The sequence below is a fragment of the Heptranchias perlo genome, chromosome 20, assembly GCF_035084215.1.
Source record: "Heptranchias perlo isolate sHepPer1 chromosome 20, sHepPer1.hap1, whole genome shotgun sequence".
NCBI lineage: Eukaryota > Metazoa > Chordata > Chondrichthyes > Hexanchiformes > Hexanchidae > Heptranchias > Heptranchias perlo.
The window spans coordinates 5,109,099-5,126,527 of record NC_090344.1 but is presented as its reverse complement, the minus strand read 5'-3'; the positions used below and the strand labels follow the sequence as shown (position 1 = coordinate 5,126,527).

Genomic DNA, 17,429 nt, shown 5'->3' with positions numbered 1-17,429 from the left:
TAGTGATCTCGACACCTTTAGTCATCCAGGGAGCTTCAGCTTTGGATGCCGTTCCTTTCCTTCTCATGGGAATCTGTCTTGTCTGTACCCAAAGCTGCTCCTCCTTGAAGGCCTCCCATTGTTCAATTACTGTTTTGTTGCCAATTTTTGATTCCAATCCACCTGGACAAGATCCCTTTTTAACTCACTGGAATTAACCCTCCTCCAGTTAAGAATTTTCACATTTGACTGACCCCTGTCCTTTTCCATAACTATTCTAAACCTAATGAGATTATGATCACTGCTGCCCCACTGAAACATGCTCCACCTGCCCCACTTCATTCTCCACACCTGTACTCACATTCACTCTCTCACACTCTCTCACATTCATTCTCTCTCACACTCACATTCAATCTCTCACACTCACTATCTGACATTCACTCTCTCACATTCACTGTGTCACATTCACTCTCACGCTCTCTCACCCTCTCACTCATGGTTTAGGGTCACTGAAAGATGATGTGATGGGTTTGGATTTCAGCACAGGGAGGAGGGAGAGTGTGTGGGACGGAGATTTACATCTTTGGGGTGCAAGAGAGAATGTTCCATAGAAACTAGAATTGCCTGTTCTGAATTTCTATCCTGTACTTACAGTGATAACTTTTACAAACTTCTTTTACAGGGTATTGGAAGGGGAGGATTTGCAGAGGGAAATTCAAACCAAAAATCACGTCAAATCTGACAGAGTCATTTGATTCATCAGGACCTGAATATCATCGGCCTTTGAATGTGGAAGGAGAAATGTTTGTCTGTTCTGTCTGTGGGAGAAGATTTGAAACATCAGTGTGAGTGGAAAAGCACCAAGACACACACACCCGAGTGAGAGTGTTCCAGTGCACTGACTGTGGAAAGAGCTTTAACCAGTTACACAGCCTGAAAAATACATCAGACCATTCACAGCGGGGAGAAACCGTACATGTGTTCTGTGTGTGAACGAGGCTTCAACTGATCGTCCAACCTGGAGAGACACAAGGACACCCGCACCACGGAGAAACCGTGGAAATGTGGGGACTGTGGGAAGGGATTCAATTACCCGTCACAGCTGGAAACTCATCGACGCAGTCACACTGGGGAGAGGCCGTTCACCTGCTCCGTGTGTGGGAAGAGATTCACTCAGTCATCCACCCTGCTGACTCACCAACTTGTTCACTCCGATGAGAGACCTTTTAAATGGTCTCACTGTGAGAAGAGCTTTAAAAGCAGAAATGAACCGCTGAGACACCAACGCTGTGAAACTGGGGAGAGGCCGTTCATCTGCTCCGTGTGTAAGAAGAGATTCACTCTGTCATCGCACCTTTTGTCACACCAGCGAGTTCACACTGGGGAGAGGGCATTCTCCTGCTCTTTGTGTGGGAAGAGATTCACTCAGTCATCCAACCTGCTGAGACACCAGCGAGTTCACACTGATGAGAAACCTTTTAAATGTTCTGACTGTTAGAGGAGCTTTAAAAGCAACATTAATCTGCTGAGACATCGAAGTGCTCACACTGGGGAAAGTCCGTTCATCTCTTCCGTGTGTCAGAAGAGATTCACTCGGTCATCCCACCTGCTGAGACACCAGCGAGTTCACACTGATAAGAGACCTTTTAAATGTTCTGACTGTGTGAAGAGATATAAAAGCAAAAGGAATCTGCTGACACACCAACGTACTCACCCTGGGGAGAGACTTTTTAAATGTTCTGACTGTGAAGGGCTTTAAAAGCACAAATGATCTGCTGAAACACCAACACACTCACACTGGGGAGAGACTGTTCACCTGCTCCGTGTGTGGGAAGAGATTCACTCATTCATCCCACCTTCTGAGACATCAAATTGTTCACACTATTGAGTGACCTTTTAATGCAGTGACTTTGAGAAGAGCTTTAAAATCAGAAATGAACTGCTGACACATCAACTCACGCACATTATGGAGAGACTGTTCACCTGCTCCGTGTGTGGGAAGGGATTCACTCAGTCATCACACGTGCTGAGACACCAGCGAGTTCACATATTGACTGCAGGGGTTGGATTCTGCTGTTAATCCCATCCAGGACTGAAACATGTTCATTCTGACAGTTGGGGATTGTTTCTGCTGATGTTAATAACCCCTATAACTGGGCTGGAGTTTAATATTCTGGATATCTGTTAAATAAATCAGCTTTGTTTTAAACACGTTGTAGATTTTGGTCTTTCCCACCTGAGTGTTTAGCATTACCTGATCGTCCGGTGGGAACAGAACTTCAGCCTGGACACAGTCCTTCAGGGCCACACTGAGAGGGATAAACGGCACTTTGGTCTTTCTCGTCTCTCTTCACTGACAGCAAAGTCGTCGTGCGGGTTAATCTTGAGGCGTGTAAGAAATGTGTTGCAGCCGCTCCCTTCCATGGTTCAGAGCTCCTCGGAATGGAACAGAAGGGTCCTGTACAATGGTGTTTAGAGTCAGGAAGAACAATGTGTAAGGATTAAGCCATTAAAGTGGTAATTAACAGACCTTGGGGAAAACCACAGGCACTAAGGGAGGATGTGCTGGAATAGCATAATGTCTAAAAGACATGTAGATAAAGGGACTGGAGGTTAATTAAATCAAGGTGTCACGCAGGCTTTGGCCTCTCTATCTCGAGCCTCCACAAGCTAGTGAATAGAAGTCTGTTTATACAAACGGTTCTGTGAAGGCTGGCAATTAAACTCTCAGATAAGGTTCTGTTAAGTCTGTAACAACAAGGCACGGATGGTACCAGGAGTTATGCTTGGAATGTAACTTCTGAAGGTTGAGAGACATGAATAATGGTCAGGCTGAGAGATGTGGATGTGATAGTGAACTGCTCATGAACTGAAAAAGCGGATAAGAAGAGACCTCAAAAGCTGAGGAAGGCGCACAAGATTCTGGCAAGGAAGAAGAGAATTTTTCAGTCAACAGATCACAGCAAGAGAGAGAGAGACCGCGCCATCGTCACTTGGAGAGATACTTCCGAGGTTTCAAGGAACAGACTGTGACTATTCCCCTTTGTTAAGTATCACCTTTTTGTACTAATTGTGATGTGCTTAATAAATCTGTTTTGCCTTTAACCATAATACCAGTACCGTGGTAATCTTGTTGTTGTCAGGAACCAGTTCTTAGATCAGATTAGATTATAATCCTGAAAGTAGTGGTTTAAGTCCTACAATTGGCGACCACGAAGGGACTATTTCTGACAACAGCCAAAACCTGGTATTACTGGATATAAGGTAACGGACGCGAGGGTTATCACTTGATCACCAGTCAATCCTTGTGGGGGATTAGTAATAACAAACGGATAGTGGCTCTCTAAAGTACACTAAGATGCCGAACGGGGATCTTTGGAAGGAGTATAGTACCCGGATCAAGAAAAACTGTAGTGGGACCGATGGACAGGTCTTATTGTTAGAATGGTTGGGTAAAGGCCCGGAAGTTACATTGAAGGACGCCGTGGCGTAAAAAATGGAGGCGGAATAGGGCGATCCGCTTGATCACTTCTGCACCCTCGTATTGCACGGGACAAGATCGGCACATTATCCTGGTACAGAATGAACAGTTAAAACGGCAGCAGAAAGAACTTGCTGAGAAAGATAGTCAGATTGATGACCAGTTAAAATGGCAGCAGAAAGAACTTGCCGAGAAAGATAGTCAGGTTGATGGTCTAAAATACCAAGTTGCATCGGCAGCTGCAATCATGCAACATCAAAGTGTTAAGGCTGTTCATGCTGGATCAGCATTATATAATTTAGAAGAAATACGATGTCAGCTAGAAACTGTAATGAAAGACAATACTCGCCTCACGAAACATTTTGAGGATGCAAGAGATGCTTTGAGAGAAGCTCTCAAGCGCCCCCAGAGAGAGGTGGATCATCGTCAATGCCATACCAGAGTTAGCCAGTTGGAAAAACAACTGAGTGTGTAACATACAGTGGTAGCGGCAATGACCCTGGGGGGACCCTGACGTGGATTATGGTCAAGAAAGAAATGAGTATAGTGAGAACTTATATCCCCCTCTGCCACCCCTCCCTGCACGAGATCCTCCGCCCCATGTGAACCGTGAGGAGAAACCGGTTTCCGTTGCTCAAATTGAGGGAAAGGTCCCTGACGAAGACAAGGCCCACTTGATTCCCCAAGTGCAGAAAACCCGGTGAGTGTTATTATCAGAACTCAGGTAGTTCCCAATGTACCAGGTGCAGCACCAGCAGCGGGAGGAGCAAATTCTCCACCTGGGGTCCCCTGGGCAGGTGCATCCCAACGGTCTCAGCCCTTAGATTATTCCGAACTACAAGCATGTGTCCAACAATTAGGACCAATTAGTCCACAAACGTGCCCCCCAGAATTAAGACAGTGTCGACAGACGTTTCCGAGTTACCACCCCAATTTTGAAGACAGTGATATGAAGAATGTTATTTTATCCGCTCTCACTTCGGACTTGGGAGATGGCCTTCCGTTTATTGTCTTTAACCAAGCTGCTGCCCGAAACAAGAAAGCTTTTCAACATGGGAGTAAAAACAAGCCTGGTAAAAAGGGCTTTCAACATGAGATTTTAAATCAGTTTAGAATTAAGTTAAGTAGGAAAAATTAGAGATTGAAAATGGAGTGCAGAGATGAAGGATAAATGATTTAAAAAGGGAGGGATAATAACTACAGAATGTGCTCTTTTGTTTCCAGTGTACTGTCTCTTTAAAAAGCCTGTCCTGATTGTGAGTGTTTTCTGTTGGTGTTGTGGGCCATGCCCCCTTCTTACTGCGTCTTACGTGTTTTCCTCTTTTGTGTAATGTATCTGTTTTGTCTTGTGTTTAATTCTGATATTGCTGAATTAAAATTGGAGTTATTAAGGTTAAGTGACCTATTAAATTCTGGTTCTTATAAAATGTGAGTGTGTCAAATTCCAGACATGGGATCTTCACAGAAAAATTGGCATTTTGAATTTCTTAAATTCAAGTGATTTGAAGTTTAAGTTGTGTTGAGTATTGGTGAGTGTGAATTGGTGTAAGTAATTAATGTTGTGTAACTGTAAATCGAAGAACGACATCTTGTTATCCAGCACAGGGCATCAATTTTGATAATTTTGGGATTAATCTTGGTTGTACTCAAATGTGATAGCTGTTAGATCTGACAGTGACGATCCGGATTCTTTCCCCTCAGTCTGGTTCAGCAAAAACTGAAGTCGAATACATTTTAAAGTTCAGCACAACTTTAATAGCAGGGTTCTTAGTCTGCAGCATTGATTTGGACTCCTGATAGAGTCCCTCTATGCTGGCAGAGCAAGAACAAAAACATACAGAAATCCACACGTTTTTATACAATCAATAGGGGTTGGAACATACTTAACGAGGGTCAACACCAATCATAAGCCGGGCACAGGTTGCCATGCGAGGTTACATTATTTCCGGCCAATCATAGATAATCATGTGCTGACCATGTTGCTGTTAGACATCAAAGGGGATAACTTCCTCACTTTCCAACTTGGAATGTTCTTCCCTGTTCCTTCTGTTCCTTATCTCCCAACCTGGAATGTCTTTCAACTTTGGCTAAGCTCGTTCCCTATATTGATCTGCCATAAACATGGAGACATTCAGACCAGTCCTTGACTCACATCAAAGACCTATCATTGATAAGACAATGCAGGCCTGCTGACTAAGCAAACATATGGCCCAGCAGGAGGCCAGGCCACCTGTACCAATCTCAGTTACTAACTAATTAACCCTTTCTAACCATTTTACATTCTGCTTCTTTGCCACGTAGACATTTTAATATTTTACTGAAAACTGACCACGTAGGGATTCTCAACAGCACACCCCTTTTTATCTTGTGATTGGCTGTGGTTTGAAAAAAAAGTGACCCAAAAACGGAACAGATAAAAAAGGATATCTGATATCACCTTGATAGGAAAAGCAGGAAACCTAGAACAGCTCGGAGAGTTGGTTACAATCATACCCACGAAAGTATGCGAAAAAACAATGAATTGGAAAGCTATAGTTGTATTATGGCGATGATAGCAAATTATAAAACTTAAGAAACAATTAGAAATTGAGGGGGACCTCAACAAAACTTTGATCACAACAGTCTGGAAATACTGGACTAACTAAAAACTAAAATGTACGAACAGAGATGCTATTTCCCTGTACGAATGTTTTTTTTAAATAATTTACGTGAAAGCTGTGTTGACATAAGCTGAGAACGCTGCGTGCATCTGATATCTGGCTCCGTCGTTTTGTTTCTGCAAAAAATAAAGTTAACCCCTTCCAAGGACACTGACATCTGTTTTCAATTCACCAAGCAACAACCTTTGCATTTATATAAAATAATTGACAAAATGAGATTTAATTGTAAAAGAAAAGATAAAGTGCAGCTTTAAAGAATTACACGTTACAGTTGCAGGATGGTCTCTGGTTATAAATTAATTTGAACTTCTTCGAAGCATTTTGTGCGATTGTGATTGATTCCTCCCCCACACCTTAAGGTTTTGACATGCAAGAAGTAACTAACCCGTACTTCTGTATTGCTGAAGTTAAGTATTTGGACTGCACTAGTTTTTTTAAGATGTTGATCTGACACCTTTGGAGTCACAGCATTCTGAAAGTGGAAAGAGCAGGTACTGTAAACAGTGTTATTGTCTCTTGATAAAAACAATTATTTTTGTGAATTTCGAAGGAAGTCACCCCCTTTCTTCAGGAGTGGATGGTGAGGACCCATAAACCCTCCTCCCCTGAGGGAATAAATGAAATCAAAAACACAAAACATTTTTCTTAATGTGGTTACATCTTGAAAACACAGAGAGAAGGATTTGGAGTTGGAAATTCCAGTTGGCAGTCCTACGGACATCTGTGTGTGGGAGAGACAGACTTTATTACAGACAGGCTGCCAACTCCAGAGAGAGAGAGGGAGGGGGGCTGGGCAGTCCCTCTCTCCTGTTTTGTTTTCTGGATTTGTTTCGGGTAAAGGGATTATTCCTTTGGACAAAAGAAATAATAAATGATGATTTGACAAATTAACCCCATGGGCTCTCAGGAAGAGCCACAATGGATTTTCTGTGTTTCGTTTAAAACAGGTGACCCTGATTTTCAGAAACACATGAGTGTTGATGGTGCAGGATTACCAAGAGTCGTTCTTTGACATAAAATGGCTTTAAAAAGTTACGGTGCAACCTTTGCTGGAGGAATTTGGGGCAGGAAGCGATCCAGTGGTGTTAAAAATTTAAGACCTTAGCTGCAGATATCGGCAGATATCAAATGTCACAGCATGGTGATTTTGTTTCAATAATTTAAAATGAAATAGAGAAGGAAAAGCAATCATCAGCCTTGATCCAATCTGCTTTTCTTCTTTTGAAAACATTTTGATTTGTTTTGTTTTAAGGCTACGGGTTACGGTGAAAATTGACCCAGAGTGGTTTCATTCAGATTCAAAATGGAGATGCAAGAATATGGTTTAAATCTGAATCTTGTCAATGGAGATGCAGATTTATGTAAAATCAGAAAATTCATCAAATTTCGTCCGATCAAGCATGAATGCCACGAAGTAGGGAGCCAGAAGTTGTTGGTACTAGGAGTAGGAATTCCCATGTAGTATGAACCGAACGATACCCAATACCCTGTTCAGAGTGTGTAACATAAGGGTGAACTGTATGACATATCACAAGTGTTGTCAGCAGCTAAACGTGTTTACATCGCGCAAGACGCCTCAAGGCCACCAGCTGTTTGAGCTGGCCGTCCGCCGCAAGTCCACTTGTTTCCGCCCCAGTATAAATATCGGGGACTTCCCAGACTCGGAGGATTTCACTCAGGACTGGGAGTGCATCCGGTGCCTGGGAAAACTACAGGCTCAATGACCAGCCGTCAACTTCAGGGGTCCCCGACGGGCAGACGGACGTGAGCTTGTGATTGATTGTTTGTCTATTACAGTACTTGTATGTTATAAGTGTGACAATATAGTAGCACCTTTTACTTTCCCCTGTGTACTATATTGTCTCAGATCCAGAACCTGTGTTTAAAACAAAACACTACAGAGTGCAAAATATAGGAGTTGTGAGAGGAGCTACTGTTCGCCGATTTTGGACCCCACCCCAATGGTTGTTCCAATTAAGAGAGTTAACTTGGATAGAACCGAACCGACAGGGATGCTATTCCAGTGAAGATGCCCTCATTTGCCCCGATGATTTATATGACCACTCAGTAGACACGTGTGGTTTTGATTGGAATCAGAAAGGCTTAAATTGCACCATGGAATTGACAGGATCATCAGATATCAGAACCCAAGACCTAATAGAGAGGAACAAAAAATGGGAACCTAAAATATATTCGCATGCAGTATGAGGGATCGGCATAAATACCTCACCCTCAAGGTTGGGAATTGTAAGGATTAACCCAATAACAGATCTAATCTGGTGGGCCGAGATGGAAGCATGATGGTTATTATAGTCAAGTTTGCAGTTAAAACTAAAAGGATGCTGACAACATTAAAGTGGGAATGAACAGACGTTGGGGAAATCACAGGCACTAAGGGAGGAATTTGCTGTAATAGCATAATGTCAAAAAGACATTTAGATAACTGGGACTGAAGTTTAATTAAATCAAGGAGTCACGCGGGCTTAAGCCTCTCTATCTCGAGGATTTTTGTACGAATTGTGATGTGCTTAATAAATCTGTTTTGCTTTTAACCATAATACCAGTACCGTGGTGATCTTGTTCTTGTCACGAACTAATCCTTAGATTTGATTAAATTATAATCCTGAAAGTAGCGGTTTAAATCCTACACTGTTCTGTATGGCCTGTGAGTGTTTGATGGGACAGTGTAGCGGGAGCTCTACTCTTTACTTAACTGGTGCTGTACCTGCTCTGGGAGGGTTTGATAGTACAGTGTGGAGGGAGCTTTACTCTGTATCTAAACTGTGCTGTCGTGCCTTGGGACTGTTTGATGGGACAAGAAGAGGGACCTTTTGTCTGTATCTATCCCGTGATGTACCTACCATGGAAGTGTTTGTTGGGACAGTTTAGAGGGAGCATTTCTCTGTGTCTCACCCGTGCTGTGGTTGCCCTGGGAGTGTTGGATAGGGTAGTGCTGATGGAGCTTTACTCTGTATCTAACCTGTGCTGTACCTGCCCTGGGAGTGTTTGATGGGACAGTGCTGAGGGAGATTTTGTCTCGATTGAAGCGATGCTGTACCTGCCCTGGGAGTGTTTGATGGTACAGTGTAGAGGGTCTTTACTCTGTATCTAAACCATGCTGTACCAGACTGGAGAGTGTTGACACTGGGTGCTCACCTCGATGAGAACAACATTTAAACCGATGATGATAAGATAAACCCATCTGCTCCTCCCCTGTACACAGACCTTAGGAGACATTGAGTGTCCCTAACACATTTAGACAATGCCCATGATCAAAATTTGAACACCGCCCTCAGATCCCACTTACCGTTCTTTGTTCTGATGAAAAGAGTCCCAGTTTCTCTTGTCTCTCCTCATAACTAAAGTCTCTCGTCACTGATATTTCACATTTCAGTGAATCTCTTCTGCACCCTCTCCATGGCCTTGACATCTTTCCCAGTGTAAGATCCCCAAAACTTGACACAATATTCTAACCGCAGCCTAACCAATAACTTGTACAGGTTTACATGGCCTCTGTCCTTTTGTGCTCTGGACCTCTATTTGTAAAACCGAGGATCACATGTATTTTTTCTACCACTTTATCAACTTGAGCTCCCACTTTTAAAGGTTTGTGTATCTCAACACTTTGCAGGTTTATAGATATTAACATAACATGGCTAAAATACATTGACATCAAATGTATGATATAATGTGTATTATGGGGAGGAGAGGTTTAGTCTGAATTAGAAACTCAAACAGGCATTTGGCTGCAGGCAGGTCGCCATGGCAACACTGATCAGACATTCCATTCCATCGAATCGGCTAGTTGGAATCTTTAATCAGATAAGGAGAAAGAAAAGACTTTGTCTGTTATCAACCATAATATAAACTTAAACCAGAGTGAGTAATATAGTAGATTAGATTGTAATGTGTGATGTTTGGATCAATGAGTAGGAAATTATATCCCTTGATGTCAAGGGGCATATAGGGTAAGATAGGTAGAAAAGAAATGCTTATGTCAGACACCGAGAGCTCAATACTACAGAAAGCCTAGAGGAGTATAAAAAATGCAGGGGTGAAATTAAAAATGAATTAGGAAAGCAAAGGGAGAGCATCAAACAGTATTGGCAAGTAAAATCAAGGAAAATCCAAAGATGTTTTATAAATACATTAAGAGCAAGAGGTTAACTAAGGAAAGAGTGGGGCCTATTAGAGACTAAAAAGGTAACCTGTGTGTGGAGGTGGAAGATGTAGGTGTGGTTCTTAATGAATGCTTTGTGTCTGTCTTCACAAAAGAGGACGATGCAGAAGTTGCAGTTAAGGAGGAGGAGTGTGAAAAATTGGATGGGATAACCTTAGTGAGAGAGGAAGTTTTAAAGTGTTTAGCATCTTTGAAGGTAGATAAATCACAAGGATCGGATGAAATGTATCTCAGGCTGTTAAAAAAGCAAGGAAGGAAATAACGGAGGCTCTGACCATCATTTTCCGATCCTCACTTCATGCAGGTATGGTGCCGATGATTGGAGGACTGGGAACGTTGTACCATTGTTTAAAAAGGGAGCGAGTGATCGACTGAGTAATTACAGGCCAGTCAGCCTAACCTCGGTGGTGGGCAAATTATTGGAATCAATTCTGAGGGACAGTATAAACCATCACTTAGAAAGTCATGGAGTAATCAAGGCCAGTCAGCATGGATTTGTTAAGGGGAGGTCATGTCTGACTAACTTGATTGAATTTATTGAGGAGATAACAAGGAGAGTCAATAAGGGAAGTGCATTTGTACATGGATTTGTACACGGTGTACATGGATTTTAGCAAGTCTTTCGAGACGATCCCACATGACAGATTGGTGGAAAAAGTACAAGCCCATGGGATTGAAGGGAGAGTGGCAAGTTGGATCCAAAATTGGCACAGTAGCAGGAAGTAAAGAGAAATGGTCGATGGGTGTTTTTGTGCCTGGAAGGTTGTTTCCAGTGGGGTTCCGCAGGGCTCTGTACTAGGTCCCATGCTTTTTGTGATACATATTAATTATTTGGACTTAAATGTAGGGGGCTTGATCAAGAAGTTTGCAGATGAGACAAAATTGGCCGTATGGTTGATCGTGAGGAGGAAAGCTGTAGGCTGCAGGAAGATATCAATGGACTGGTTGAGTGGGCAGAAAAGTGGCAAATGGAATTCAATCCGGAGAAGTGTGAGATAATGCATTTGGGAACGGCAAATAAGGCAAAGGGAGCACAAATAAATGGTAGGATACTGAAAGGTGTAGAAGAAGTCAGGGACCTTGGAGTGCATGTCCACAGATCCCTGAAGGTAGCAGGACAGGTAGATAAGGTGGTTAAGAAGGCATATGGAATACTTTCCTTTATTAGACACGGCATAGAATGTAAGAGCAGGGAGGTTATGCTGGAACTCTATAAAACACTGGTTAGGCCACAGCTCGGATACTGCATAAAGTACTGGTCACCACAATACAGGAAGGGTGTAAATGCAATAGAGAGAGTACAGAGGAGAGTACAGAGGATGTGCCAGGACTGGAGAATTTTAGCTATGAGGAAAGATTGGATAGGCTGGGGCTGTTTTCTTTGGATCAGAGGAGGCTGAGGGGTGATTTAATTGAGGTGTATAAAATTACGAGGGGCCTGGATAGAGTGGATAAGAAGGACCTATTTCCATTAGCAGAGAAGTCAATAGATAGAGGGCATAGATTTTCACCATGTGTCCCACAGACCCAAGCTGAGATCATTCTCTATATTGAGAAGAGGAATGGTCACAACACTGACCCTGGGGGACACCACTGTTTACATCCCTCCAGTCTGAAGAACATCCATTAACCACTACTCTCTGTTTTCTGCCCTTGACACAACTTCCTATCCATACTGCCCCATTCATTTTAATACCGTGAGTATTAATTTAATCAACAAGCCTCCTGTCCGGCATCTTATCAAACACCTTTTCACAATCCAACTACACAACATCCACGACATTCCCTTTATCAGTAGACTTGAATTATCTCAAATAATCAATGTTGCCTGTTCTTAATTAATGTGTTTTTCTAACAAATGTTGAAATGTTTGCTCCACCTCATCGGATTTCATCTGTTTCAAGACGCAACAGAAAGATCGAGTTTTCTCCTGGAGTTGAAGAAAAAATATTTTTTTTAAATGATGCTTCAGACAATGACGGACATCTGGGCTTCGACCCGCCCATTGGGTGCCGCAACTCCCGCCCCTCACGCACTCCGATTGGTTGGAGGACCAACTGTTCGGCATCCATCCAACCAATTTCCGCTCCTGCTATTGGTCCAGAACTCCCCTTAATCATCAGGGCGGGGTTAATAGTGAGACTGGTGATCCTGAGTTGCAGTTGGAAAATAAACATTAATTGAACCCGTCAGTTGCAACATTTAGTACAACGAAATTAATAAAACTTACGAAAAAAATATTTTTTGGAGTTCACCAAAGTGGGGGCGCGTCTGCGCTGTGTGTTTTTGCCGGTTTAAATGGCACGAGGAGCTGGGGTTTCAGTTTATTTTATTATCTTTGGTCCAAACGCGCTCTCCCTGGTTCCAATGTCTTTGCTTTTCGGCCACATATTAAGATCATCAATGGCGGCTGTACCACCCAGCATGCAGCGCGGTACAGATTGTGCCCTATCTGAATCAGTGGAGCACAGCGCGCAGGCGCAGTCTGACTCATTATCGTTCACTGTGTCCTGAGCATGCGCGGTCAGTCGAGGCTGCGGGAGGAGCGCGTTCGGTGCAGGTGAGAGGATCGGAGCAAGAGGATCAATAAACCCCGGGGCCCGGGTCCGGGCTCAGGCCCAGGCTCAGGCTTCACAAACCCCGAGTGCGGCCCCAGACCCGAATATAAAACAGTGAACATTATCCCCCCTCACTACCCGCCGGTTTCCGGTTTCTCCCGTTTCGCTCCGGACCAACTCTCAACAAAAGGCCGCGGCCCCGCGCATGCGCGGTGTAAACTGGGAATTCTCAGGGAGCGTCTGTAAATGAAGGAGAAATGGTGACAGGTCAGGGAGCGTCTGTAAATGAAGGAGAAATGGTGATCGGTCAGGGAGTATCTGTAAATGAAGGAGAAATGGTAATCGGTCAGGGATTGTCTGTAAATGAAAGAGAAATGGAGATCGGTCAGGGAGCTTCTGAAAATGAAGGAGAAATGGTGATCGGTCAGGGAGAGTGTAAATGCAGGAGAAATTGTGACCGGTCAGGGAATGTCTGTGAATGAAGGAGAAATGGTAATCGGTCAGGGAATGTCTGTAAATGGAGGAGAAATAGTAATCGGTCAGGGAACGTCTGTAAATGAAGGAGAAATGATGATCGGTCAGTGATCGTCCGTAAATGAAGGAGCAATGGTGATCTCTATATCTTCATTCATCTCGGGAGCTCTAGCTTCGGATGCCGTTCCTTTCCTCCTCATTGGAATCTGTCTACTCTGTACCCAATCCAACTCCTCCTTGGAGGCTTCCCACTGTTCAATTACTGTTCTGCTCGCCAATTTTTGATTCCAATCCATGCGGACAAGATCCGTTTTTAACTCACTGAAATTAGCCCTCCTCCAGTTAAGAATTTTCACATTTGACTGTCCCTTGTCCTTTTCCATAACTATTCTCAACCTAATGAGATTATGATCACTGCTGCCCCACTGAAACATTCTCCACACCGAGCCCAATGCTGTACTCACATTCACTCTCTCACCCTTTCACTCATGGTTTAGGGCCACTGAAAGATGATGCGATGAGTTTGGATTTCAGCACAGGGAGGAGGGAGAGTGTGTGGGACGGGGATTTACAGCTTTGAGGCACAAGAGAGGAAAGAATGTTCCGTAGAAACTAGAATTGTCTGTTCTCAATTTCTATCCTGTACTTAGTGATGACTTTTATAAACTCCTTTTACAGGGTATTTGAAGGGGAGGATTTTCAGAGGGAAACTCAAACCAAGCAGCACGTCAAGATCTGACAGAGTCACGCGATTCGTCAGGACCTGAATATCATCGGCCTTTGAATGTGGAAGGAGAAATGTTTGTCTGTTCTGTCTGAGAGAAGATTTCAAACATCAGTGTGAGTGGAAAAGCACCGAGACACACACACCCGTGTGAGAGTGTTCCAGTGCACTGACTGTGGAAAGAGCTTTAACCAGTTACACAGCCTGAAAAAACATCACACAATTCACAGCGGGGAGAAATCATACACGTGTTCTGTGTGTGGACGAGGCTTCAACTGATCGTCCAACCTGGAGAGAGACAAGGACACCCGCACCATGGAGAAACCGTGGAAATGTGGGGACTGTGGGAAGGGATTCAATTACCCGTCAGAGCTGGAAACTCATCGACGCAGTCACACTGGGGAGAGGCCGTTCTCCTGCTCCGTGTGTAAGAAGAGATTCACTCGATCATCGCACCTGCTGAGACACCAGCGAGTTCACACTGGGGAGAGGCCGTTCTCCTGCTCTGTGTGTGGGAAGACATTCACTTATTCATCCACCCTGCTGATACACCAGCGAGTTCACTCCGATGAGAGACCTTTTAAATGCTCTGACTGTGGGAAGAGTTTTAAAAGCAGAAATGAACTTCTGAGACATCAACGCAGTGGCACTGGGGAGAGGCTGTTCATCTGCTCCGTGTGTAAGAAGAGATTTACTCGGTCATCCCACCTGCTGGCACACCAGCGAGTTCACACTGGGGAGAGGCAGTTCTCCTGCTACGTGTGTAAGAAGAGATTCGCCCAGTCATCGCACGTGCTGGCACACCAGCGAATTCACGCTGAGGAGAGGCCGTTCTCCTGCTCCGTGTGTAAGAAGACATTCACTCAGTCATCCAACCTGCTGGCACACCAGCGAGTTCACACTGGGGAGAGGCCGTTCTCCTGCTCTGTGTGTGGGAAGAGATTCACTCAGTCATCCAACCTGCTGATACACCAGCGAGTTCACTCCGATGAGAGACCTTTTAAATGCTCTGACTGTGGGAAGAGCTTTAAAAGCAGAAACCAACTGCTGAGACATCAACGCAGTGACACTGGGGAGAGGCCGTTCATCTGCTCTGTGAGCGGGAAGAGATTCACACTGTCATCACAACTTTTGTCACACCAGCGAGTTCACACTGGGGAGAGGCCGTTCACCTGCTCCGTGTGTAAGAAGAGATTCACTCAGTCATCCACCCTGCTGAGACACCAGCGAGTTCACACTGATGAGAGACCTTTTAAATGTTCTGACTGTGAGAGAAGCTTTAAAAGCAAAATTAATCTGCTGAGACATCAAAGTGCTCACACTGGGGAGAGGCCGTTCATCTGCTCCGTGTGTAAGAAGAGATTTACTTGGGCATCCCACCTGCTGGCACACCAGCGAATTCACACTGGAGAGAGGCCATTCTCCTGCTCTGTGTGTGGGAAGGGATTCACCCAGTCCTTCACACTGCTGATACACCAGCGAGTTCACACTGGGGAGAGGCCGTTCTCCTGCTCCGTGTGTGGGAAGAGATTTACTCAGTCATCCACTCTGCTGACACACCAGCGAGTTCACTCTGATAAGAGACCTTTTAAATGTTCTGACTGTGAGAAGAGATTTAAAAGCAAAATTAATCTGCTGACACACCAACGCACTCACACTGGAGAGAGGCCGTTCTCCTGCTCTGTGTGTAAGAAGAGATTTACTCAGGCATCCCACCTGCTGATACACCAGCGAATTCACAATGGGGAGAGGCCATTCTCCTGCTCCATGTGTAAGAAGAGATTTACTCGGTCATCCAACCTGCTGATGCACCAGCGAGTTCACACTGGGGAGAGGCTGTTCTCCTGCTCCGTGTGTGGGAAGAAATTCACTCAATCTTCCACCCTGCTAATACACCAGCGAGTTCACTCCGATGAGAGACCTTTTAAATGTTCTGACTGTGAGAAGAGATTTAAAAGCAAAATTAATCTGCTGACTCACCAACACACTCACACTGGGGAGAGGCCGTTCACCTGCTCAGTGTGAGGGAAGGGATTCACTATTTCATCCAAACTGCTGACACACCAACTTGTTCACTCTGATGAGAGACCATTTAAATGTTCTGACTGCGTGAAGAGCTCTAAATACAGATATAAATTGTGAAGACATCGACGCACTCACACTGGGGAGAGACTGTTCACCTGCTCAGTGTGTGGGAAGGGATTCACTCAGTCATCACATGTGCTGAGACACCAGCGAGTTCACATATTACTGCAGGGGTTGGATTCTGCAGTTAATCACATCCAGGACTGAACTATGGTGTTTCGAGTCAGGAAGAATAACGTGTAAGGATTATCCCATTAACAGATATAATTCAGTCCAATTATAATCAATAGTGGAAGTAGAATGAAATGTGCTATGAATCTATGTATCTATAAATGTAAACTGTACTGTGTATTAATATAGTATGAACCATGTCACGTGTATTCAATAAGAAAGTGCTGGTGGGCCGAGAAGGATGCATGATGGTTATTATAGTCAAGTTTGCAGTTAAAACTAAAAGGATGCTGACAACAGTAAAGTGGGAAGTAACAGACCTTGGGGAAATCACAGGCACTAAGGGAGGAATGTGCTGTAATAGCACAATGTCTAAAAGACATGTAGATAACTGGGACTGGAGGTTAATTAAATCAAGTAATCACGCAGGCTTCGGTCTCTCTATCTCGAGCCTCCGCAAGCTAGTGAATAGAAGTCTGTTTATAGAAACGGTTCTGTGAAGGCTGACAATGTAAACTCTAAGATAAGGTTCTGTTCAGTCTGTAACAACAAGGCACGGATGGTACCAGGAGTTATGCTTGGAATGTAACTTCCGAAGCTTGAGAGACATGAATAATGGTAAGGCTGAGAGATGTGGATGTGATAGTGAACTGCTCATAAACTGAAAAAGGGGATTCGAATAGACCTCAAAAGCTGAGGAAGGCGCGCAAGATTCTGGCAAGGAAGAAGAGAACTCTTCAGTCAACAGATCACAGCAAGAGAGAGAGAGAGACCGCGCCATAGTCACTTGGAGGGATACTTCCGAGGTTTCAAGGAACACTGACCATTTTTCTATGTTAAGTATCACCTTTTTGTACTAATTGTGATGTGCTTATTCAATCTCTTTTGCCTTTAACTATAATACCAGTACCAGTGGTGATCTTGTTGTTGTCAGGAACCAGTCCTTAGATTGGATCAGATTATAATCCTGAAAATAGTGGTTTAAATCCTACAATTGGCGACCATGAAGGGACTATTCCTGACAACAGCTAAAACCTGGTATTAATGGATATAAGGTAACCACAGGAAAGATACAGCACAGAAGGAGGCCATTCTGCCCATCATTTCCGTGCCGTCT

General features: G+C 44.0%; 1 protein-coding gene and 1 long non-coding RNA gene across 2 annotated transcripts; both read left to right on the top strand.

Moving 5' to 3' along the window:
• The first annotated feature begins 1,441 nt into the window (after positions 1-1,441).
• LOC137335605 (uncharacterized) lies at positions 1,442-12,423 on the top strand. The gene is made up of 3 exons (XR_010966458.1): positions 1,442-3,008; positions 7,373-7,884; positions 12,205-12,423. It is a non-coding gene; the product is annotated as an uncharacterized lncRNA (long non-coding RNA).
• A 2,201-nt stretch (positions 12,424-14,624) lies between these two features.
• Positions 14,625-17,153, top strand: LOC137335582 (zinc finger protein 271-like). The gene is made up of 3 exons (XM_068000892.1): positions 14,625-14,651; positions 14,744-14,899; positions 14,996-17,153. Exons 1-3 carry the CDS (start codon positions 14,625-14,627, stop codon positions 16,079-16,081), a joined length of 1,269 nt encoding a protein of 422 aa, XP_067856993.1. The 3' UTR covers positions 16,082-17,153.
• The last annotated feature ends 276 nt before the right edge of the window (positions 17,154-17,429 follow it).